We start from the raw sequence: 27,284 nt of genomic DNA, 5'->3' as shown, positions 1-27,284 counted from the left end.
CACAATGGAATGATACGTATAAAGTATATGAAAGGTAAAGTTAGCAGTGAAGACACACTTGAGACTGGCATTCAAAGTAAGGCAAGGACAGTATCAGCGTTAAGAAGCATTAGACTACCGTACTGCGTTATTCCAAGACAGCTCAAAGTAAGGACAGATGGGCTTGAGACTCTTGACCTTGATCCCGAAAAATGAGAAACCATTACAGGCTGTTTATTGGAACCTGGAAGAATAACAGGCCTGGCACGGAAATGTTATGTAATGTCAGAAAGCCTGATATTCAGCCTGAACGCACCAGGAGACTTTGGCAAGTAACATCATGATGGAGAAATGAGAGGCTTCTTTGTCCAAGTGATAAAAAGCAGTGCTAGGCAGCGGCAAAAGCAACTGAACAGTAAGCATTAGGGCAGCTCAGACGAGGTGAGCCTGGGTTAAGTTGCAGTGAGACCAAAGTCAAAGATAACTGCAGACTAATGAGTGAGTAAAGACATCAATTCCTCACAATTACCAACCAATAAGCCATGAATTGATAGTAAAGATGTTGTTCCAGTAATCTCCAATCACAGCATAGCTCTGACACAGAAACAATAGGTTTAGAAAGAAAACTGTACAATAACTGGTACAGAATTGGAGACACGTGCTCCAGGTACTTTGTTGCATAGCTCAGCAGCAAATGGCAGTGGCAGCATTCTTGCAAGTAGTTTGTCACTGAAGAAAACCGTGCTTTATGAAGAAAAATAATTATCTTCTTATTGAGCCCACCTTGGCTGAAAGATGCAGCCATCAAGTGTCCTCGGTTGTAAAGTCAAAACCAACATCAGTGATTTTTCCCTTTTAAGTGATGGGAGGACCATATTTATTCTCCAGTAAGGCAATTTATGTGGGGAGAAAAGCAGTATTAATAGATATCAAAACTGCTAATAATTACTAAGACAACTGTAAAGGCCCTGTGGACACCGTTCTCAGTCTGAATGGCAAATTAAGCTTGTTTTTTGCAAAAGGAGCAGCCAGCAACACACAATGCAACTGGTAAAATAGATTAATTGGGAGGTGGTCTATCAACTCCAAGGCACCTGGGGTGAGTCAAAGACCTTACAGCCTGATGTTGCTTCAGATTAAAACAGACCCCTTCAAAAGCACAGACTGAGCTCCCTGCCTTTTCTGACAACACAGGTAGCCTTGCCAAGGGCCAATCAACACACACAAATTGACTCAGACCCCACCCCACCAAGAGGTGCAAAAACGTTTTCAAGAGGTATAAAGTTGATACATGAAAAACCTTTTCTTTGAGGTAGAAAAAATTACCATTTTATGTGATGGATGGGTCAACTGACCTGGACCAAGGTCCTTTGGACCTTTCTCCACCAAGAAGAAACGTCTTGTTAAGAATTGCTCTCCTGACTCTGTCAGATGTCTCCCTGGAAAAATAACGACTAATGAGCTTTTACTGCTACTTGCTTTATATCTAATTGTTAACTGGTTATAAGTGTTTAAGGGATAATGCAGCAGTGAATTTATCAAGGCAATTCCAAATTTGTTTTACTCTGTCACTTGACTTAAATTACTTAGTACACCCAGCACTGCGAAATTGTCTCTCCGAGGGCTTTGCAGCAAGCAGCTGCTGGCCATCCCATCTCAGGCTGCAAACCACACATATTAACTCTGTAAACACCACTCTCCAAGGAGACTCTCACAGGTAACTGGATTCTGACTTGTGGCAAAAACACACATAAGCACGCACACATAACCTTTCAGTCAAATTGTCCGTCAAGTCTGAGATTTTTAATCTTGTGACTGGACAGGAGGGCCTCCTTAGCCACCTGTCAGAACCTCACCTGTTTAACATGATGATGCCTCATCATCCACTTTCTACTAGCAATCTACTCCTGGGCTGCAGCCACGGAACAAAGGCAGACAGAATATTAAGGGAAGCAGATTTTGTTTACTAAATTACTTTGCGGGAAGTTTCAGTACCTCATCAACTGGCAGGGCTATGGACCAGATTAACATTCCTGGGAACTGGTGAACAACATGCATGAAGCCTAAACAAAAGCATTTTCAAGTCCTCCTACAAAAGCAGACCTTTGGAAGTGCAGGGAAGTGCAGGGACGCGCCTTGACAAGAATAGGGCTGTTCTTACAGCTCTGAGTGCATTGATAGGCTGTATTTGCTCTGGTCAGCCTTTTGGTACATTCAGCGCCCTTGCAACATGTGTGATTACTCCCCAAATTCACCTCAGGGCATGTCTATACAAACATTACCGAAGCTGAAACAGCTATGCCTGAGCTAGCTTTGAATTGGCTAGCCTGGGAACTGCTGATGGCACAGTATCTCAGCACCCGTTAGCTGCCTAAAATGCTAGATGTGCTTTCTGGTCTGCTGTAGTAGAAGATTCTGATCTAGCTAGTTTAAAGTGAAAGCATGTATGCTGTCGTGTCCTGCAGCAACACTTCCTCAGGCAGCAGCTCAGGAATCCTACAGCCCAATAGCTGCGCAGTCTTGTCAGATGTTCAACAAAGCAGCATTTCTGCACCCAAGATTCTCTTCACAACTAGCCTTTCCCTTCACATCTCTTGCTGCTACCTGCTTGCTTGCTTGCACCTTCTCTACCACCACCCGACCAGCACATTTTGTGTCCTCTGTATTCCCTGTGTTGTCCCACAGAACCAAAGAGAGAAGCTAGAGCTACACACCAGGTTACAGGGGAAGCAAGCAGAACAAAGCAACAGTGAAGGCTAAGGGAGCTCACAAGACAACATACTGATGCAGAGCACAAGCTTCCTCCTTGCTCTGGGCAAAGCAAAGTGAGATTCTGAGCTAGTACTCAGACAACAGCAGGATGGCTTACACGAGTTCAGTGTTACTAGCTTGAGAAAAGGAGAAAAGCAGGATGAAAGCCTGAAAAATAATCACTAACTGTGGAAATTAATAACTTAAGCAACAGCACCATTTTTGCAGCTGTGTTCCGCAGTTCTTTGTATGTGGAACAAACCACTTGGCATTAACAACTCTATTTTATTGTCCATTACATTTCAGGTGCCATTGGGAAGTACTGTTCATTATTATCTAAATTTCATTCTTTCCATGAATAATACGAAGAAAAAAATAGTTCAGCAGGCATACACAGCATTAGTTATTACACAGAAGATCCACAATAGAGAAAAAGTGTCTTTTTTTTCTTTTTTCTAGTGTGTATAATCTCAGTAAAAGGCTGTATCTGTCTTTCCAGTACTATCAATCAGCTGGAAGTAATGAACAAACCAAGAATCTCAGTTCTACTGCTCAGGTATATACTTAATACATGATAATTTTCTGTTGGCTTCCTCCAGGCTCTGACAGTCTTATACCATCCTGTTTTGATTCCCAAGACAGGATTCTCTGAGTGCCAAAGATGCCTCAAACCAAGGCCTTAGCAATACAAAGAACTCCTTTTTAATCACAACTCCCCAAAATTCTGGAAGCCTCCTCCACTAGTGATGCTTTAAGTTTCAAGCACATCCTGTCTTCTTTTTTCTAAGAAATCTCAAACAGTGGAGCTAGACCTGAGGTGCTCTAGTAATTTTGCTGTACAGTCTTTTGGCTGCTGCAGCCTGTCATCTCCATGATGATAGAAATGTCTGCTGAAGTAAGTGGGAAAGGCAAATACCTCATTACTAGTCCTCACAACCAACCTGAAAGTAAATCTTCCCATTCTTTATTTGAAGTGTTTAGAAACTGAACTTGAAACAGATAAAGGATAGTTTCTGGTATTATCAGCCCATCTCAGATAGGCCGAAGGTGGCAAAAGTAACAGGAGTATTTTAAGGTAGATATGAAAACATATACAGAAAACAAAGTGGTGCTGTTCCAGTATATAATTTCCCTTTTACTTAACACAGGTAGCAGTTAATGAGTGGACACAACCTTAGTGTGAAGAAGCTGGGACTGCTCTCCCCTCTCACTGTATATAAGTGTCCTGAAAAGGAAGGCAGGAAAGAGTTGGAACTGACACCTTGAGTTGCCATTTGGGATCCATGGTTTACATAGCAGCCCCAGAGACAGCTTTTAGCCACTGCTGGCAATGCCCCTGCCATAGCAGTGCAGCTGTTTATACTCTCAACACACATTACAGGCTGATGGAAAGAAGCCACATGCTTGAGCTGAGTGAGTATGTGGTATCTGTGTTATGACAAAAGTGCTGGAGACAAGTAGCGGAAACAAAGGTCAAGTCCTCCCTGCACCCAAGTAAAACCACTCCCATAGAAATAAACAATCCTCTTTCACCTTTTTCTCTAATACAGGGGAACAGCATTTCCTTGTCCCTCTGATATCTTTGAACAAGCAGTCAGTGCATACTGCCTTCGTATTTTTTTTAAAGTTACTACCCCGTCATTGAGCCATGCACCAGAATGCAGGTTAGTTTTGACAAGCCTAAACAGAAATAGCTTAATTGCCAACTGACCTGCAAAATCCAACAAGGTACAGCTCTATTTCACCTTAGGCAATCGGGAATCTTCCTTGTGGACTGCTCTTAACAGCCTCTGGTATGCTAAACATAGCTCTAACCAATGACCTTTTTAAGCATGCTCGATTAAAAATTCTTGGGTGAACACAAGATTCCCTATAAAGAGCAAAACAACAGTTGAATATCTGGTACCACATGCAAACCTTTAACAAGGATCATCATTAAATAGCATTGGTTTGTCTTTAGGTCTCACTTTATGTTTTCATTTGAGAAAGAAGATCTTCCTCCAAATGCAATGGCAACCAGTGTACTTGTTAGCAAGTGACAATCAGATCCTGGGTCTCCCTAAATATGTCTGATTAGATTTCTGGGATACTTACAGGTAGGGTAAGTAGATCAGTGTGAGTTTAACATAGTGGCCTTGGGGTGAAAGGATTTAAAGTTTGTCATGTGGCAATTTCCCTTGCCCCACCAGCTGCCAGTTTAGCTGCCTCATGTTCCCTGTTAACCATACTCTCTCCTGCAAAGGGCAGTTCCTTGTGCTGCAAAGGGGGAGAAAACAGGTTGTGACTGTTTACTTGCTTGCAAGTAGTTATTTAAACCAACAGAGAACAATCTCACTTGTTGATGGCTGTTCACTTCCTAAGGGGAAAGAGCTAATAAGGAAGACACATAAATAATTGCTAACTAATAAATGTGGTCTACTCCTTCCTAGTCTAAAAGAACAGAGGCGTTGATTTCAGTCCTCTTTGAGTCTTTTTGTGATTCCTGAGGATGTCAAGCCATAGTCTGAGCTATTACTTCAGCAAATACTGTTTTCCTTTTCTACTATATATCTGCTATATATAGATTAGTATTTCCTCTTAAAACATCTGGCCTTCTTTCCCTTCAAATTTTTACTTTTCTGAAGACAGAAACTTACCCCTACTCACCTATTTGCAGGCTATTCTTCACTCTTTCTTTAAAAAAGAAAAAAGGGAAAAAAAAGAGGTTTACTTATCAGATGAAGGAGAATTTCTCATTTGGATTTCGATTCTCAGTGCAGCTCACACCCTCAGAAGACTTGAGGGACCAGGCTTCCCCAAGAGATACTTGCTAACACACACTAAATTTTAGTATATCTTAATTTCTCCTAAACTCCTTAAGCGTCATGCATACAAAAAAAACCCCAAAAACCACAACAACAAAAAAAACCAAAAACCAAACCACCAGCAAACGTGCTTTTTAATTAACGTTTTTAAACCACCACCCTTAAATCTGTTTCATGTGTTAACAAATTCAAATACACAGTACTGGTGCACTGGACAGTTGATCAAACAAGGTTAAAGGTTAAATCATGTGTGCCTCTCTGTGTCCCAGTCTTCCTAAGCATTTTGGAGAGTAGCTAGTGCAACTGTAAACATGTTTCTGTTGCTATTGTAGCCAGGGACAAGTTCTGTTTAACAGATTAATTGGCCATGAGCATGCTCTACTGAAGTCTACAAACACTTGGAACCACTAGGTAACAACAACTTTGAGAGCAAAAAGATGTCAAGCACTTTATCAAGGGTGACCTCTTTCAAGGTCGTGCTATAATAATCTCATTTTCCATGGACGACAAGCCTAATGAAAGCTCTTAAAGGAGAAGTATTAATCATTCCTCCTCCTATTTACATCAAATAATGCCATTTCTAGCAAAGAATCTCTGGATATGGGTTTTTTTTGTGTTTATCTACTGCAGATAAGTGTAGTTGAAGTGTTGATATATGAGACTCTTGTGGAATGTTGTCTCTTGAACAACAAAAAAGGGATGGGTGAGGAGGGGACAAACTTATTAACTGGTAGACAGAGATATACTCCTTGGCAACCAAATACAAAATAGTAGCTTTGTGGCCTTTTTGTCTTGCCAAATTGAATTGACTCTGGAAAGTCTTGTTTAGAGAATAAAACATTTCTAGAAAACTATAAGCCCTATAGCGAAAGAAAAGTCAACAAAAATTATTACAGAAAAAGCTATTGAAACCTACAACCTATAGAATTTAGATGTCTTGACCATGGACTGCTGATGTTTTTAATGCAATCAGATATGTCTTTGCCCTGCTGTACTCCTTCTTCAAAACTGAGCTGCTGTGGCCAGCTTCACTATTTCAAAGCCCTTCAGCTAGATATTCACAAATGGCCTACATAAGTCTCCAGTTCAAATCATATTCCAAACCTGGTTTTTTAATTTCTTAGGTTTTGTGGGTTTTTGTTTGTTTTTTTTTTATCATATCTACTGTTTTCTCCAGTAAGATGCGTAGCCAAGATGTTCTGTTCTACTAACATACGCTAGGACAGAAGAAATGCAGTTACTTCAGGTGGAGTTAAATTACAAGAAAAATAGATTGGATTGAGACCAGTATGTCCAATAAATCTATTTGCAATAACACTCACTGGGGCTTCAGCCTTTCCTTGATGACAGACTACAGAGTTGTCCAGTGGACATCGATAGTTTTAAGGCAGTTGTTAAGTAGAATAAATGAGCTTAGCCAACAGAAAGTTCTTTGAAGGCTCCAGAGGCATTAAGTGCTTTTTATTTTAAGTGGTTATTTTGTGGCAGGAAAATTAAGGAGAGCATTTCCATTTTTTCATGCTATAAAAGTCCAAGATATTCTCATTCCCAAGTGCATGAAGCATTTCACTTTCTTCTAAATGGGACTACACTGTCTTATGTTGAATAGCCATGTGCTTCTAGAGGATGTTCCTGGCAGTCTCAATAAAACCTCATTGTTGGTGCATAAATACTTTTATTATCCAAAGGAGTTTCTGACTAAATCAAAGAGAAGGTTGCCCATGTGCCTTTGAAGTCAGTTTTGATGTCCCTCAGTTCTCTTATAGATCTCTTTCCGGACTCTTGAGGCTTGATGTTTTGTTGAAAGGTCTTGCACTTACACATATGTGATCACAAAAAAATTAGAGTTGTTTGGAAATTTTGGTAAAGGAACAATTTTTCTTCTGAAAATACCAATATGTTAAAATTAGAAAGTAGTCTGGGAACATGTCAGTTTCAGCAGAACTGGAGAAGGAGATCAGACACGTTTTGATGGAAGCTTGCCTAGCTTGGATTTCACTAACAGGCAGCCTGCCTGGCAGCAAGTTTGAGCATATCTGACTTTGTTTTGCCTCAGAATAAAGCATTTTCAGAGTTTTGAACCCCTAACCAAATGAAACTTTGATCTATTACATGGGTATACTGAGGATATCTGTTTTCAGTTTTTACTTCAGCTCCTTTTAGGCTGCATCCAGAAACGCCTGATAGCCCCATTGCATGTAACATCAAGTTTCCCAGCTGGCTCCAATCAGAAGTAATTAGCTAATATTCCTACAACACCAGAATTTTAAAAGTAATTTACAAATACACACTGCTATTCTGTTTTTCTTGAGTCCATTCACTCCCATATGTATATATTACTACAAACCAGTTTGAATCAATAGCTAATTCCAATGTTGTTCAAATCTCAGCATGAGCCACACATCATACAAAAAGATCTCTCACTTCAAACAAACTTTCTGAATTAAATGCCAAGGATAGGTTACTTTTAAAAACATTCACAGCTTCTACTAGCAATGAGCACTTCACATTTCTAAAGCATTTAAGAGACTAATATATTTGCTGCTCTTTAAAGAGCACTAAGATTTGGATTTCTCGTTTTCTCTGAGTTTAGCTGGTAGTGGTCCAGAACTGACAAATTACATTCATGCATCCTTTACAATCACTAGAAAAAACACTGGTCTTTCAGAAACTCTTTTTCTCAGTGCCCTGCCATTCGTAGGATTTAAGCTCCCCAATTCAACCAAGTGCCTGTATCTTCCACTAAGGTCTGTACTTCTGTGTTTGTATTTTGTCCTCTTATCTCCATATGTCTTGTTACCAAAATGTCTGGATGTCCTTTCCTCACCTGGACACACGACATAAGTTTCCAGTTTGATTCTGTATCACTAGGACTTTCTAGAAGAGACCTAATCAGTTCTTTAAACATGATGAAAACAGTTCATCATCATCATGACTTCACAATCAGTGTTCATGATTCTGATACATTTATCACCAACCTTGAGCATGAGACAAAAAAAATCTGTAGGTTTTGGCATGCCATCAATGACACATCTCCGCAGGGACAGGAAACTACTGCCACCTTTTCCAAAGTAACACCAACCTCTTTGTAGTACTCACATAAAATAACATTTCTTAGGTTCAGTACCCAAAAAGGAAAATAATAAATGCAAATAATGATGCTGTGACTATACACCCAGAATAAGTTAATGCCAGCTTGATTATCATGAAGACATCTGAAACACTTTTTCTTGAATTTGATACCATCTGGGTCCACAAATTAATGAGTAATTGTAATGCTAACATGAAGAAATAACTTTTTATTTTGCTGGTTTCTGTAAGAATGATGTTTTTCCACAAAAGCATAACCAAATTCCATCCATAACACCATATCAATGCCACACTACATTATTCATTTTCGTTACAGAAACAAATTGTTTCACTATAGAAAGAACATTAGCCTGTGGGGATATTAATGCATATTCATTACACAGACTATTACAAAACAGAGCTTCTAGAATAATTTGGATTGAATTTCTTACATAAATGACGGAAAGAAGTCATCAATAATTTCAAAAACTGAAAATAAAACTTATGTAGCACTTGGCTTTTTGCCCTGTGGTTAGGTTATTCTGTGCCTAAAGTGAAGTACACTCAGATCAAAGCTCTTCCTTAGGAATTTTCATAGCATCTCTCTCCTGAGAAGACTCTTTGGTGGCAAAAAATCTAACTGAACTCTAACTGAAGTGTTTTAATCTTTACGATTATTAATTTCTCTCCTCTACCCAAATGTTTACTTTAGGAAAACATGAAGAAACTTAGTATCTCCAACGCATCTCATCATTGTCAATACTAGCTGAAACTTGCCAACTGGCTCAAGAGTTTTTGGTAAGGCACTTTCAGACAGACTCATTCAGTGTGGTTGCATAAAACTCATTTCCTTAGGAAAAGAATCTAAAAAATTATAACTGTCCCCATGTATTTTTAGAACATCTCAATCCTGGAACTTTACTAAGTCCTAAAGATAATTCTATTTAATATTAGTGCACCTCCATTAGCAACTTAGCGGTTCCACCATATAATCCAGTTGAACGTGGAACCCTAAGCAATAAGAGGAACTTTTCATTTTAACAAAATTAATAGTTGATAAGTTTCTCCCCGGTAACACTGCTCATCTTTTGGTACCTTAAGTTTATAATCATACTCAAGACATTGGATTTGTACCTCTCTGTTTTTAGTACATGTTGTAGATGAAGAGTAGCTACTGCAGTTCTAAAATTGGAAAAATGGTCAGTTCAATTTCTGCATAAAATATCCAAATAAATAACTGTTATGCTGGCAAGAAATAGCCTGAACACAGTAGTAGTAGTAGTAGTAGTAATAATAGTAATAATAATAACAAGCCCTAACTTACGCTTATAAAAGCACATCATGTCCAGACCTAAGCTGTGACATCAAGGTCAAAACCAGGATCTCTAAATCAGTCATATGCTCATAAGTACTCTGAACTTACATCACTGGAAAAAAGAAAAATATCTGCTTGCATTCTAGAGATAATTGTGGGAAGGACAGAAATGGGAATATGATGTTCGCTTTGAGATAAACAGTTATAAATTATGAGCTATAGGCTCAATTTACAGATAAAAAGAGAAGCAGGAGAAGACTATGCCAACTTAATTGCTACATATATTCAGTTTCACTGAGAAATGCTACACTCAAAGAACTGGAAGACATGCAGCAGGTGCCCCACAGTCATGAAAAAAAAACCAACTATGCCCTTATATTTTTTCCTTTTAATGTTCTCTGCATCAGTAGCAGTTGTTTAAAAAAAACCAAAAAAACAAAAAAACACCCCAATCTATCAGCTAGCAGTGGCTAATACCTTCTTCAAATGCATTAACAGAACAACACTACAGTATGTTTTACATGAAGCTGAGGGAATTGAAAAGATTAAGCAAAGTTTGAAGATGAACAATAATAAGAGAAAATTGCTATTTTTAATTTGTTCCAATAGTTTGAAATCTCTTTTTTAATTTTTCATGGTGACACAGCCTTCAATACATATAATCTTTTCTAAAGGAAAGAACCCTTACCTGGCCAGCCACCATTTTACAAATACGTTCTTGATCTTCTGTACTTTCATCCTAAAGTTGTAAGTTAGCAATATTACTGATATTGTTCATATTTTTGCAAGAAGCATGTACTTTTAAGTTACCCAACAGTGATCCCTTAGATGAGTTCTTTTCAACAAGCTACCAGGAACAAATGTGTGCCTCTATGAAGAGAAGGTGTAACAAAGCACACTTGGGGCATGTTTTTGCATGCAACCAAGCCAACACCACAGTTCTCTGGTGCAGAAAAGGAGAGCTTTCCCTTATCCCATCCCAGTTTTGGCCAACTGGTTAGTGCTGGTTCCAGCATTATCAAATCATTTGCTGACATGCTTTAGCTCCCTAAGGTATCAAAAGCTACTCACTTTCTTGCTGAGCTAGATTTCTGCCATTACAGCAAGCTGACTTAGCGCAGGAGGGCTACAGTGAGTGCTATAAGCAGCTCTCATTATGCAGGAAAAATGTGTAGGCAGGAGAGAAGGGAGGGTAAGAGAGGGAACGCTATCCTTTTGGTATTGGTAAAATATCATGCCAGCACTTGTGAAACCATACTCTAGAGAGAACATTCTCCTTATCTTTCCCATACAGTAAGAGACAGGCAGCATTCTCTGGGAAAGATTCAGAGCAATAGATGTTATTCTCTTTCAGTCACCATTTGGAGGAGTTGTTTCCCCATAAATCATAAGGTAGCCTAGAGAGCAGATTTTGTTGCTAGGCAAACTCTGCATTTGTGAAATGTTTTGCAGTCAAACCAGGTGGTCTGCAGTTTTTGCCAAATGATTTGCAGTGTTACTTTGCAATTATTTCATACAATTTTATATGACATTTAACAGGAGATTATGATCCACTAGGAGCACTAAGAGAATAATAGTGAACAGTACTTCAAGATGCTGAATGTGTATTACTAACTTAACAGAAGACCATCTACTTTTTCCTGTTGGGCTAGGTTTCTGCTGGCTTCATAACTTGAATTGGCTCAGTGATCCAAGGATATCCAAGGACAACTAGAGCTGAATGGACAGGGCAGATAAGGGTAGTATAACTAGAAGTGGTCTGTTGGCAATGGGCTGTTAGATCAGCTCACCCCATCCCACGGGAAGTTATGGGATATAAAAGCCAGTCAAACTTTTAAATGTGAACAAGGTCTAATACTCATTTAACAAGTGGCCAAACCGGCATAATGTAACCTGGAACAGCTGCAAGTTCTCACTTAAATTTTCACAGTGTTGCACGACAAGAAAGTGGCAGGCCTGAGAACAAAATCTAAGAATCCCTCTCATGGGCCTCCCTCTTGCCTTAGACTTGCCTCCCTTTTCAATCAGCCTGTGGTTTCTCTACTGACTGCCAGCAAGCCTTCCAGCTGTGCTAACTCCAGTAGTGATGCTGACATCCATTCACTAAGGACTGGACTGAGACCAACAGCTCCTTTTGTATCTCCCCATAGTCATTACTACTTCTTCACTATTGACTTGGATGAGATTCAAACTAGTTGCCTATGGGTGAAAGGTTCCTTCTGTCATGAATTCCACGCTCTCTCTTTCCCCTAGCTTCCAGCTGTCATCTCCTATCCCTTCTTCCTCCCAGTGTCTGTCTCTAAGCTTTTTGACCATTTTCAGCTGTCCTGCAGCTCCAGCTCCTTGTGCCTATCCAGTCTTCTGGTCTCCAAAAGCTGATGGTCCTTATTTCTTTGTCCTTCCTGCTTAAGTTTGCGTCTCCATGTTCTTGAATTAGCTCACTCTTATACTGCTTTTCTTCTGGTTTCAGCATCACTGGCACAAGTCTCAGTTTCTATAACACAATCAAGTCTCTTTTTCTCAAGCTCTCTTCTGTCCCCATTTTACCAGACTCAGTGCAGCCATTTGTATCTGCTTCCTCACTTCTAGTTCAAGTGTTACCCACACAAGTTCCCCCTCAGATTCTAGCTTTTAACTTAAAAATTCAACACCCAGCCAACAGCAGCTTAAAAGACCAAAACTAGAAGTTGATGGATGCTCCAGAGAAATATAAAAGAGAACAAGGAAGTTGGATTGCAGTGAGTAAAAACAACAGGGTGTATCTGAGGGGAAAGGTACCATGGATCCACCTTTTTTGCTGAGACATACAGCAAGTTATCTTCAGTGCAAATCCAGTTGTGTTTTGTTCTTTTTTTCCTAGACCTGAGCCAATGCAGCTGTGAAGCACGGCTCCACTGTGATGAGAACACAACCTTAGGCTGACACATGGTAGCCTCTATCACTCACACTCAGAACAAATTAAGGTATGACAGCAAGCAGTCACCTGCTCACCCCAAACACAAGTGAAACCTTACAGTTCTACTATCGTCAGTTACTACTTCTGCGTGTGAGCACACATGGGTGCATATATAGCAATCCTTTTCTTTCAATAGGCTTGAGTTGCACCTTCTTAATTTTGGTTCTGTGCCTCTACAAACACAGCAGAAGAGACAGTGCATCTCCACCCTTTGGCTACGTCCAAGGTGGCCTGCAAAGGCTTGGCAGTGTAAAATTCCCCAGCACAATTACATTCTAGCACTGTGAGCACATAGTTTGGATTCTGGTTTTGGTTTATGAACGTTGCTACTTAGTGTCTAAATGGGGACAATAATCTTATTACCAGGAAAACTGTCTGGCTTCACTTGTCCCCACTCAGTTCATACATACACGAACACAATATTTTAATCAAATTCTAGAGTATAAATGAGCCATTCCAGTTGCAATTATATATATGTTTCAGAAAATTGAACCCATTACATGAATAAGGCTTCATTTACAATTACATGATTTAAATGTCTGGATTTGCAAGTTATTTCATTACCATACATAACTCATCATCAATACATATGGTACTACTCATTCAAAAAAAAAAGATATTAAGGTATAATCTGCTTATTTTGACATGTAGGTGTGATTTAAACGAGTGCACAGCTGAGTTTAGAAATCAAATTAAAACCAGGCATACATTTCTTTTTCTGGACTGAGGACCACATGGCAAACAGCAAGACTCTAACACACATTCATATTCAATACCCTGAAGCTCTTAAATAGCTGCAAGAACTGGTTGGTTAAGATAAATGCACCATTATTGCACGTCACAGCTGTTTCTCAAGCCCTTATCTTTTTCTAATTTGTCAGTGGAATTCTCTACCTCGTTCTCAGGGGTTTCAGGAGTTAAGTATTTCACAGCACTTCCAGTGCAGCTAAAAAGTACTTAAGTGAGAAGGTTTTCAGGATTGGGAGAGGGAATTCTAAAGCAAATCCACTGTCTTCAAACATTTTGGTTTGAAACCATGATTTTTGCCTATTTTTACTAAAATAACGCAAATTCCAGATTTAATTAGGCAAAAATAGTTCTGTTTAACATACGTTATGAAGTTCTTTAAGAAGCACGAGTTTACTCCCTTGAAAGCAACTTGAATTATCAGGCATACAACAAATGTTACATAAAATTGAGATTATTTTGGTAATTCCAGAATGCAACAGGAAGGTCACCTCCTGGAGCACTTGCTGTTCCCTCACTCTGCCTATTTCCTGGAAAGTTAGGTTCTTTCTAGCAGAATTGGCTCCAGATCAGAACAGATTCCAGTCCCTCTTGGATAGAAGCTTCCCACAAGTTTGAGAGTGATGTGGTCTTTGTGGCATATGAAGGATGATGACAATGAAGGGACACCGAACATCCAGCTCCCCCAGGCTACACAAACTCCAGCTACATGCTTGGAAGACTGGATTTGTTATGAAAATACTCATCATCATCAGATCAACTCTACATAAATCACCCCAAAACCACAGATATAACATGGGAATGTTTTTTTTTTAAATAAATTATAGGCTGTTCTCTATATAAAATTGACTGTATTTTAGATTAGCACTACATAACTTTAACAATGTTTAACATTAATAATACTTAGTGTTGTATAATATGTTCCCAAACAAAATTCTGATGTAAGTGAACACACCATATAGTTATTGGGATAATTATTAGGACAAAGACACTTAAGAGAAAATGCTTTCCAAAACTATGTTTAAAAAGTTTCCTTTCAAGCAATCTCAAAGAAAAAACTTTTAAAAGAGGTCAATTTACATAGTCTTTCATTTAAGTTAGCAATCCTTGTACTCTGAAAAAAAAAGAAGAGTTTTTTTTAGTAATAGCAATAATTTCTTCAATTTTCTAGTATGGGGGGGATGGTGGTGGTGGTGTATAGACTTGCATTTCTTTATTTTATTTTAATGCCTACTGCAGGAGTACATATTAAAGGTCAACCTTAGCCCTAGATGAAAGCAATGCAGATGAAATGAGGGGTGACCTCATTGCTCTCTACAACTACTTGAAAGGACGTTGTAGAGAGGAGGGTGCTGGCCTCTTCTCCCAAGTGACAGGGGACAGGACAAGAGGGAATGGCTTCAAGCTCCGCCAGGGGAGGTTTAGGCTAGACGTTAGGAAAAAATTCTTTACAGAAAGGGTCATTGGGCACTGGAACAGGCTGCCCAGGGAGGTGGTTGAGTCACCTTCCCTGGAGGTGTTTAAGGCACGGGTGGACGAGGTGCTGAGGGATATGGTTTAGTGTTTGGTAGGAACGGTTGGACTCGGTGATCCGGTGGGTCTCTTCCAACCTGGTTATTCTGTGATTCTGTGATTCTGTGAAACAAATGCATTTTACCAAGATTAGTAAGCCCTAACCTCAAATAGGCTTCAATCATGAGTCTTCACATATTTAAATCTACATCTGTTTGAGCCCTAGGAATTACTGTACTCTATAAGCATAGTCCTTGAAAGAGGCTCTATCCTTTTACTTTGAAAAAATAAATCATGTGTCAAAATGAAGCAAAAAATCCTTTTAAAAAAATCCATATATGATTTCAAGGCGTGAAAGGAAGCAAATATTATTCAGACTATCTATTTTATGCCAAATAGAAGCATTATTATAATTACCAACTCTTTCTCTGAGCAGTTCCTGAATGCCATAACTGATATTTTTTTCCAAAATGCAGTCAAGCCATAGAACAGCATGTATGAGGCAAACAGAATAGTTTCAACACTCCACATTGAAGTACACCTGCCAATTTTACAATAAATCAAGGACTTTTTGCTCAGTTTTCATTCAATATAGCCAGTAAAACTTCCTCTTGCCTCAGTGAAAGCACAATTGTACCCGTTCTATAGCTAAGATGACAAATTATCATTTGAATTGGCGTTCACAATAGTAATTGAAGTCTTGCTAAATTTAACAGATACCATAAGCAGCTCAAACCAGTAGTAGCTGTATTAATATATTAACCACTGTTTTACAAGAGTAAATGGAAGCCTTAATTTCCTCCTTGCATGCTCTCTATACATGGTATAATGAAAAATGTTGCTAAAGTTGCACTCCTGTGTTTACAAGTGTAAATTAATTCAAATTTGTAAGGACATGGTTAAATCTTTGTCCAACAAATTACTTGATTTGGCATCTCAAAATTAGTAGACTTATAAAAATGTGACTTGCCTCATCACAGCTAAGCCTTTCACATTGCATGCTAAAAACTGCAGCTTCTGAACAATGTAAATCAGCGAAGACAGCAGTAAAAACTGCCATGAGCATATAGGACTTTCCCTCAGGAATATCAAATATACAATGTTCATCTTTTAATACAGCTATCAGATAAAGAATACAAAGCTCTCCTTTGGAAAGGTAATGGATATAGCAGCTGGTCCTTTGAGAAACTGGGTTACCCATTGCTTTTAAAGATTACGCAAAGATGTATGTACTTACACTGTGAAATGATAGATAAAACACTTCCATCCACTGGGCCTCTCCAGAAAGTTGTAGACATCTCCTTGTGTACTGGTTTTAGTTAGATAACGGCTATGGAAACACTTTGTTGTACAGGCCCTACGGACTTCACCTGCTGTCAAGTCTGCAGCCTTTGTGCCTTCCTCAGGGCTGTGGGGAATTCCCGATCCAGGATTCTCCAGGGTTTCTGGATCCAGCGCCACAGAAGAATACTGAATATTGCTTATGCTCCCTCTGACTTCCAGCAATGCTGCAGATTTCCTGTTTCCATTTGGACTGCTAAGCTGGGAAGTGGAGCATTGAATCTTTTCACATGGGTGATGCATTGGGTGCCCAACAGCTTCACTGCTATCACAGGACATTCTGTAACAATGCACAGGTATTGCTAACCCTGATCAATATTTCAAATTATAAAGAAGGAATTGCATGTCTTCCCTGCCTTGCCCTGGGTGTTCTCCAGCAGCTGATGACTTTCCACTGCTGTCAAGGACCTTCTCTGCGACACAAGCATGAGCTGTCAGCCTGTCACTTCCTGTCACTCACAGCCTCTGAAATTAAATCAGAAAAACATATTAGACAATGACACATGCTAGATACCAGAAGTAACAGGAGACTGTCAAAAAGAAAGAGGTTAAGACTTCTGGAGGAAGGTAGAATGTTAAGATTTAAAGTTACATTTGTTAGGAAGGATGCTTAAAACTGTTACAATAGTGCAACACCTATAGAGCAGCAGAATTGTCTTGAGAGCTGATGCTCTGATATTTTAAGCTGAGCAGCTCCTGAAGTGTCCCAATTAGAGGTGGGGCTGTGAAAATTTCCTGGAATTCATAAACTTTCTATTGCCTGAAACACACCTGACTGAGGTTTTGAACTTCAATGCATAGATGCCAAGTGTCAATAACAGAAAGATTTTTTAGACCTGAATAAATTATTTCAGTCACCTCATGGAACCTCATGCAGTCCACGGTACTCAGGAACATTTTTTTTCAAGTGTACAAAGAAGGATGTCATTGATGGTAACTCTTACTGAGAGGCTAATGTTATTGCAAGGGAAAAGATCAAAGAACTCACTCTTGATTTTCTTCAAGCCATTTAATGTTTGCTTCTAGCTCTGCTAGTCTCAAGCTAATACCTAGAGAAAGCAGAACAGAAAATAAGGATCTTGTAGATCAATATATATTTCATGGAGCAGACTTAAATTTCTCTTACTACACAAATACAAGCAGCAATACCAAACATTCTGTGAGATTGAGAGCAGCTGTCTTTCTGAAATGTCATTTTCTACTGGCTCATTTCTTACACACTGTCATGAGAATCTTGCTCATTTAAAATGCTTAGCTGAAATGAAAATATGAAAATATTATTAAAATGAGAATATTAAGTGTCATAAAAGGTGCCTTTAACTTTAAAGTACTACTGATGTTAATGTCAAGATTATGTCTCTAATGTCATATTTTAATATATTGTGTTATCCACAATACAATGCTCGCATGCCTAGGAGTTACAGCTGACTGCTCCCCTGTCAGAACAGACTCACACAGCCAATTTTTTTTTGTTCTTGCTCAAAGATCCTCTTGTGTAGTGGATGAGCTACCATTGTAGTTCATCTGAACAAAGCGCTATAAGATACTCCACAAAATATTTACATGGAGTGGTGGACTTGTTCCAATGTACTCATTTCTTAACACTGGTCATAGTAAGGTGGACCAATGCATTTTGCATTAGTTCTAGAGCAGGCAGAGAAATATTTCCTTTCCCTTATCACTTGTCTTACCAACAAAAAACTGCAGGGACCAAACACGAAAGTTAAAACACAAAGCCCTTCATCCAAGTGAATCTGCAATAAGAACATGAGAAATATCTATCAGAACTACACTCCCTCTGTATTATTCATACTAGAGTAATTATATATATTAGGCTACCTAGGCAAGTGCTTATAAGAAATGCTGGCTACAGAGCAGTTGCAACCTGAAACACTTTCATTAGCCTGCTTAATCAAAACAAGGGATCCACACAGACAGACAGACAGACATACACTACAGAAAAACATGAAACCAGCTGGCCTACCTTCTCTTATTGCATATCCTTCTAGTCCTCTTCTTTGCTGCTACCTCAGCTCCACACAGCACACTCCCTAGATAGGTGCAGGGGGAAGGAGAGGAGCTGCTGCCTGACTCTGCCCTCAACTTATCAAGCACCACCCTGAGTGAAGCAGGGTCCCTCCCTTTTATCTGCCTTATATGGCTACCCTTGGGAAAGGCAGAGAAAGTTTTGACAGTTTCATAGAGGAGTTACTTCTGCTTCTTCCTGTTGTCAAAACCAGCAATCACAAGCAACAGCTTAATTTTGTTGAAGATTGTCCTCCTTTCCCTACCAGCCCTTTTCTTATCTGCATACACTTAATTACAATGGGTTAAAAGTGAGATTTTTCTTACTGCGCATCTTTTAAGAAACTAAATTAGGTGTTGCTTGTAGCTAGAAGGCTCTGCAACAGGCTTTCATATTGACTCAATCTAAACAGGCAGCTTCAGTTGTTTGGATTTTGCCATCAAAGTTTTGGAAAAAACAAAAGCAGCACTTCATTATGCTACATTAAGTAATGGAAAATAGGAGTTCTATGTCGTTGTTGCCTTTCTGAACTGCAGCTCATTTTTTTACTAATTTGGGAGGAAGAGAATCCCAAACATAAACATTCCAGCATCGAAGTCCTCATTTTATTGTTGAACTTTCTAGTCAGGAAGGAGAAATTGAGTACCACTGCTTCTCTCTTTTTCTCCCTTTTGTAACAGAAAGCAGACCATTGTCCGAAACACCGGCATTCTGAACATGAGTTGCTTACTGCTTTTCCACAATCTTGCAGCTGAGAATGAAACAGAAGTAACTGTGTCATGATTTGTTTTGGCAGCGGGATAATGTTGCCATTGTACACGGCATTCAACTTTTATCGTAAATTGTTCATGAGGCTGAGACTTCTCATTCTTTGCAATAATTATCCCAGAAAGTTACTTTCTTGATCAGTATTATTTCTACTTAAATGAATGTTCTTAGTTCTTTTCTTCTTCTGATTAATATAGTCAGATCTGTCTTGCGTTTTTACTTCTCTAAAAATCAACACCTTCAAAACATTGTCCTTGGACGCTATGTGACTTTCAGTTCATTATCGTACACAGAACTGAATACAGTATTCCAAACAGTACTCTACATGAGCCGTTGAAGAGGACTAATATCTGGCAGTGGCCATAGAAATCTTTCTCTACATTGTTCAGGCTTCTTCCTTGAGATGCTTTCTGTATCAATTAATACCTTCTCTGCTGCGTTAACTTTTCCAGATTGTAATTTCCTAAATGCAAAATTTGCTTGTTCTCACCTCTGACCTCTCCTGAATATAATTATTCAAGCTTTAAATAGCTAGCTGAATGAAGTACGCAGAGGGAAAAATCATCAAAAAAAAAATATTCAGCCATCATTATCTTGGATATTTTAAGGTTTAAAATCCATTAGATTGGAGGGAAAAGTAGTACCTGGCTTTATTGCAAGCATAGAAATGCAGCATAATAGCAGTCAGTCTGAAACTACTGCAGAAACAGAACTCAGAACATCTGAGACATATTTGTTGAGGTAGATAAGTTAAATAAATCTTGCAAAGAAAAGATAATGATTTACTGTTAATATTTTATTAGATTGAACTGTGGAAGACATTATCTCATTCCTTCACCTCCTCCTCCTGCTCCCCAAAATGTATTATATCATACCTTCGGGTCAAAGTCTAGAAAGGTAATTATTCACTTAACTGATTTATGACTTATTAGAAATGGAAATGCATGGTTTCAGGAACAGCTGAAGTTTTAATTGGGAAAATTATATACACATATAACACCCTGCAACAGCATATACACAAAAGTGTGGTTTTTATGGCTGGGTTCATGTCTCATCTCATGTTTAATCTGGATGTGCCTGACACAGCCCACAAGCTCAGAGCATATCTATCCCATGCTGGCAGCACTGTATCTAGCACCAGGCACAGCAAGCATGACAATTTATAACCAAAAGGCGAAGATGGGGAGGCACTGGGAAATGTCTCGGTTTAAGAGGCAGACTTGAATGCCTTCTTGATATGGAGACGCTTTTCAGATTACCCTAAACACAAGGAAAAAGACATTTTTCCATTGATATCACCATCACTGCCTCCTCCAGGGGTGGTATTTTGGAAAAAAAAGAAGTGTTAATCAATCATGCAAGCAATATAAATAATATGGCAAATAAATGCTAGAAAAGATTTTGAATGGTAAATAATAGCTGAGACTTCAGAAATATTCCTGCACTCCCCCATTCATTTAAAATTCCATTCTCAGGACCTTAGCTTTCTGCATACAGTGCTCTTAAACACCCACTTTAGGTTTCTGAATTCCACTTCCAGAATTAAGTGCTTAAAAGTTGGACACTGCTGAATGCTATGTACCATTCTGGTTTGGCTACAGAATCCTTTTTTTAGCAGCTATCATGTCGGAGCGCAAATTCACCACATTGCATGGCTTGAACTGGTGGTGCTTACGTTGCCTGTAAGAAGCAAAATGCCAACTCTAGCTTTCTGCTTGAGCTCTCCAACCTGATGAGCCAACAGCCTTACAATTGAGTTCACATCAAAGCTTTTTATGGGTAACAAGGGATCTTGGAACTAAATGTAGGTTTGAACCCCAGGTTCACATTAACACTTCCCCCTGCACTTTTAGTTTTTGAACTGCAGATTGAAAATGGAGTAATACCTGTATTGCAAATACCTTAGGTAGTTCAGTTGTTTGTAGGGCATTTTGCAATCTAATGTGCACCACGAATTCTTCTTTTTAAAGACCTGCTAAAGATAAATTAAGATTTTTACGACTTACATATTGTGATATTGGAAGGATGGCACATAAAACCCCAGCAGACTGTGACACTGGGCTTCCATTCACTCTCAAAAGTTGGTCAAGTAAAAAAAAGTTATAGCATTTTATGACATGGAGGAGGAGCTGAAATGCTAAATTGCTTTTTATGCATGTTGGCTCTACTCCTTTACATTAGTTTTAATATAGATAGTCTACAAGGCTGCCTGCTTGATCCACAGTAGTATTGAATAATTCTGTGAATCACATTGACAAGATGGAATTGCTTTAAGAAATTAAGACGGATTTCCTCAGTTATGCAGATGCTTTTCTCTCCATTCAAGCTGAAAATAAAATGTGTTCCTGAACAGAAAATGCAAGTTTTTCAAGGAATGCCTGAAATTAGTGTCTGCTGTGATGTGAAAAATGTGTCATTCTCCTATAAACTAAGGTAGATCTTATAGTTTAAAACATGGATGCTATGCTGACTCTAATCGAGCAAATTTTATCCACCTGATGGAAATATTAATTCATTAATTCACATGATCATTATAGGGGGAAATAGTATCAACTTCCAGATCAGTTTGTCTGTCTCCACCAAATCCATCCTTTTCAGTTTTTGAAATTTCATCAGAATTGCAAGCATACTGACTGAAATTTTCTTTTGGAAGTCTTCGTCTAGTTCTGGTTTTGACAGTTTGGTTTAAAAGATTTTGACCATAAAGACAGGAAAAATAGCTAGTTCTTTTAAAATAAAAAACACTGGCAACAGGCATATAGTGATCCTGAACTGAAAGCAACTATATGATATTTCACATTTTGCTTACGCTGTTTCAGTCGTCTTTTCTGTTACCCTCACCATCCACCATATGCAGGCGAACTCTGCTGTTTAATGCAATGAAAAGGGAAGAACTACTGGCTGCAGTCATAGGTACAACAATGCTATTAAATGTTCCATGTTTAAAGCATGGGGAAACATGGCAAAGATGCAGCTCAAAGGGAAGGGTGAGAAGGATATTAACGCAAAGTATCTGTTGACAAAAAGTGCCTTCATTCAAAGGATGCAGTCTTCATTCTGGAAATAAGAGGAGTACTGTATATACACAATAGTATTTCCCTGCTGCAATTCCCGTAGCTGTCCTCGGCTTACAGGAATGACAAGAGAGGGGAAGTGCAACAGCATGTAGACTGAAAGCACGGTTCAATTTATTCCCTCCCGTCGCCCACCCAGCGTGGTGCACAGGATTCAGCACCCTGGAGAGTGCAAAGAGCTCACACCCAGCAAGCCCCCACCTCCCCTCCCAGTCCCTGCCCGCCCTGAAAATCACAGAAACCCACCAGCAATTTATTAAGAGGCATCCTTAATCATCTTAAACTCCAGCAGAGCTGTACAAAGCAGTCAACGTGCAGAAGAGCTCCCAGCTCACACCTCCCACAAGCAGGCAAGGTGCACGTATGAAGTTTTCTTCAGTTAGTCCTGGTAATGAAGGGAAATTCTGTTTCCAAAATGGTTCTTCTTCAGACTGGGAAACTGAGCAAGCATCTAGATTAACACTTGTGAGGTCCCATCCTCATTTCTATTTACTCTCAAATCAGTGATTTACTTCATTAAAAGCTATGGGCTGGTGTGCCCTTGTACAAGGTGAGTACCAGAAATCCTGAATGGTTGTTCTTTAAGTTGGTGCTGTCTGGTTGTCACTCATGGCTATGTGTGGGATCATCGCTTTGTCAGAGACGTCAGGCAAAAGATGGACATGAGTCATTCCAGTCAGGGGAAACCTCACCATCTCTTCAGGCACTATCAGACAGTCTGCCTCCTGCCTTGCAAAATCAGCCACAACAGGCAACTGCCTGTTCCACTTACCTTTCAACCGAATTTAGTAACAATAAGTCCATGCAAAGGCCAGGTGGGGCATATATGATAACAGTGTACGAGGTCTTACAAGGTTTCTGTCCAGCGAGAACAAATACAAACATTAAGCTTTTCACCAAGATGAAATCCAGGAACAAAATGACACCTGTCTTCCTTTGGACTAGTATTATGAATAACTCATCTTCTAAGGGACTATTTCCTAAGCAGACTTCAAAACTTTAAAGGTCACTACTTATAAATGGCAGATAAATCTTCACATCATAAAGATACGAGAAGAGTGAATGCCTCCTAAGATTGTATATTTACCTCCTTAACTTGCCAAATTTATAACTGTCCTACGGTTGAGGATTAGGAGAGAAAAGCAACAGAAAGAATTTTACTTACAGTTAGCTCTTTGCTTTTGTGCAATTTCCCTTTTATGTCACCAGTTAAGTAAAACATCTACTTCTAACTCAAAACTGTTCTTATTTCACAAAATACCTTAGGCATTAATTACCTTAAAGACCTTAGATATCACCAGAGGACCAACATAATATTTTTAGGCAAGATTTCATATTCATTATACCTGGAGGTATGTGGTAGTAGGAGTGAATCTATAAGTCCATTTGTTCTCACACAAAATATCAGAATTTTCTAATTCTTTATTTATGAACTTTTCTCTCGACAACAGTGGTCCAATACTCATCTCTTATTAAATGCACGCATTTTCATTTTTTTCTTACTTCATTTTCAACAAGGACGTCGTGTGTTTAGCTTATCTTCTTTTAATTTTTCATATGAAAAATCTTAGATAGGCAAATTACTTCTGTGTATTAAGTACCATTCCAGTCTTTCAGGATGAATTTAACTTTTGCATGAAGAATACATGCTACATGCCTATTTTCTTAGCTTAATGTCCTGTTGGTACTTTATGCTCTCTCCCACTACAAGAACAGGGGGAGATAAAAGCTGGACAATTAGGGGAAAGTGTTGACAAAGAAGTATATTTTCTTCTGTAGGAAGGAACTGTGAAAAGTATTCAATTCCATGATTTTTGCACCACAGTTCAGCTGCACTAATTTCTATTAAGCAGATACTGTGTTAATGCCATGTGGACTATGTATGTGCTATGGAAGTATACATCCCTTTCACTTGCACAGGGCAGTGATATGTTTGGTTAATAGTTTTCTAGTAAAGAAAAGGTTGGTCCCAGCAAAACAAGACCTGATATTCAGGGGTTCCAGAGATCCATAGCAGAAAGGAAATAACTCTGGGATGTCATGGTTTCAGGCATTATTGTTCTTGACTTCACTGGGCAGAGTGAGGAAATAAATGTGACAGAAGTATGCAACCTTGTTAATTATACTGTCATTTCAGTAGGCTTTTGGAAAGAAGGGAATTGTTAAATTGCAATATTGAGAATAAGGAGAATTTTATATCACAAGAGTGCATTTTCTAACTCGGCACTATAAGCTGATAAAGTAAATGTAATTTCTTGAAGGGCAGCATCATTGGGTTCTGATCCTGTTTGCCATTTTAGGCACTATTGTATATCAAGCAATAATTATAAGTAACTTAGAGTGATTTTTTACAATGTTGAAGCTAAATTCTGCTGATCTCGTGTTACTCTGCCTGAACAATAAAGAAGAGCTTGATTTACAGTTTAAGCTGTGCTTGGTCTTTAAGTTTAGTGTTCTTTACTAGGTAAGCAGAATTCTTAAACTAACTATAATCATAGTATATCTTCATAGAAATCCACAGTATTTTTAATACCTGGATAAATAACAATAAAACTACTAAATAAATTGTATGAACTAAATTAAACTGCTACCACATACGACATGGTATCTGTTTATATGCTTATTTGCATAAAAGGGAGACAAAAATTACCGCTTGAAGTATAGTACCTATTCGAATTGATGAGGTATCAGATAGCAGTCATGGAGAGCCTTCAAATAATAAGAAACAATATAAATTCTTGCACAGTGAACCTCAACTGTTACTTGATTCCTATCTTCAATTATATTAATTGTCCTAGCGTTGTTTTATTGGGTTTCTTTAAACCATTAGTGATGCAAAGGAGGAGAAGGATACTGTTATTGGTACTGAGGTTGTAACAGAATACCATTACATGTAGATACTTATTACAAGTATATTTGAAAAGATCAATCAAAATATAACTATTGCTTGAGCAGACACTTTTTTACATAAGAGCTGTGTGTTATAATTGAGAAGAGTGTGGAAAGATGACAATTATCTTTTAAGGATAAGTGCAGTCGTACATTTCTACATTTACATGTATAAGTTTAGTCAATTAAGACATTCTGCTAATTTTAGGTAAAGATTTCCACAAAGCTGTTTCCTGTAGGCTGTAGGTTCTTTTATACAACCTTTAATTGATTATCAAGCTGGTATTAAAAAGAAGTAAGCTAAACTTGAAATTCTTAATGTGGCAGGTCCATGTTACCTTCACTTTCTGTACTAACCTGGAATCTGAGGCAGTAACTCTTCTGAAATTATACTCTTCATTCCCAATATGGAGGGTATCCTCAGCAAGAAATCCATTTCTTACTTCCAACTCCTGTACATGTTTAAGACAACTGTCTTTTACTTTCTCTGGTAGGTTTAAATACTTTACTGCTTCCAGAATACAAAACACGCAATGCACACGTGCAACACGACCAGCAAGTCAGGCTTCAGTATTCATTCTGCATAGATTTAAAGAGCGTGTTCACAGACAGGCTGGCCAAGAGTCTTCCCACTGTGTTCCAAACAAATTCACCAAGGTTATCTTAGCTTTAGTACAGGCAGAAGGATACATAGCTACCTGGTAACTTCCCTGTGCACTCAGAATGTTAGTAAGGGGTGGAATTCAATCATAGAAGTAGACTCCCTCTTTCACCAGTAAATTTTGCTTATTGAATGATCAGTGTGAAATTGAATCTGACTGGGAAAATCAAAGAGAAACCATAATAACTTTTTGAGAGAGATGAAAGAGCCCTTGTAAGTGCTGTGTTTTTTTCACTACGACGATGTGAAGAGAAATTGCAAAAATGTAAAAAGGAAAATAGTAAAAACATAATCTATGATTTAACTATATACAGTGAACACACACTTATCTAACATGTCCAATACTTTTCGGGTAGCTGAGTTTCTAAATAACATGTCTGCTCTTTCCTATATACTGTTTTTATGCAAAACCATGCTTTCAAATAAACATGAAGTGGCTTCAGTTGTACTGTCAGTGGAAATGCTTTTCAAATCGTGTGTGCATCTCAAAATAAGAGAAGAACACTTTCATGCTAAAGAAGTATACAAAGAATGCACCCTGAGGTAAATTTCTAAGACAGGTCTGTTGATTTCATGTTAAAGTACACGTAAATAGATAACTATAGCAGTAGTGTTATAGTTATCTGTTTAATCTTAACTAGTTTTGCTGTAATATAATTAAGTTATTGCTCATGAAAAAAACATTCAGGTTAAGCATTTAATTATAAGAATATATATTACACTTTTCTTTTTTTTAGATTTCTGGAAAAGATTACTAAGATGAAAAAAGATTAAATAAAAAAATAATCACAAAATACTGATAGAGTAGTGACATCTGTCAAAAATAGTTGTAAGTAGCAGCTGTAATAAACAGCAACAAAGCATGTCATATTTGTAGCAATTTTTGATAATCAGTGATGGTGCACATAAAAACTGAAAAATACTGTACTTGTATTCTTAGTTTTGCATGTTTAGTTTTGTCTCATGGTCACTGGTAAGAAAACTGGATCTTTATTATTGTTTCTATCACACCTTTTTTTCTTTTACTCTTCAATGTTAAAAATAACAATATGTTCTCGAGTGTTATGGGGTTAATAATGATGAGAAAAATGGACTTATGTCCTCGGAGAAAAATAACCTTAAACAGCAGCGAATATTTAAGAACTCAAATATCTTGTCATGCAAACACCATATAATTAAAATCCAGGAAAACATAAGAAATACATTGTTTCCTTTGCACTTACTAATAATAGTGCTGGCAGGATTTTCTCTGCTTTTCTTTTATAAGAAATCAGCTTTGACCATGTGGACTGGATTTTTTAGGTACACATCCATTGGGGAAGCCAACCAAGATGGAATGGAGAAAGAGTCCTGACAGAGGATTTCAAGCAAACCTTGGTTGCAGAGATCCTT

General features: G+C 38.3%; 1 protein-coding gene across 2 annotated transcripts in view; it reads right to left on the bottom strand.

The window, feature by feature from the left end:
• The window catches only part of LOC138724210 (potassium voltage-gated channel subfamily KQT member 1-like), a 490,232-nt gene extending 471,666 nt beyond the window's left edge, over positions 1-18,566 (bottom strand). For both annotated transcript variants that reach the window (XM_069864071.1, XM_069864079.1), the window contains exons 1-2: positions 18,459-18,566; positions 16,371-16,939 (exon numbers count right to left, since the gene is read on the bottom strand). In XM_069864071.1, coding sequence (XP_069720172.1) covers positions 16,371-16,753 — 383 coding nt within the window. In that variant the 5' untranslated portion in view covers positions 16,754-16,939; positions 18,459-18,566. The remainder of the gene's footprint in view (positions 1-16,370; positions 16,940-18,458) is intronic.
• Positions 18,567-27,284: the final 8,718 nt, after the last annotated feature.

This window comes from Phaenicophaeus curvirostris, chromosome 1 (assembly GCF_032191515.1).
Source record: "Phaenicophaeus curvirostris isolate KB17595 chromosome 1, BPBGC_Pcur_1.0, whole genome shotgun sequence".
Lineage (NCBI taxonomy): Eukaryota > Metazoa > Chordata > Aves > Cuculiformes > Cuculidae > Phaenicophaeus > Phaenicophaeus curvirostris.
This window is presented reverse-complemented; position numbering and strand designations above follow the sequence as displayed.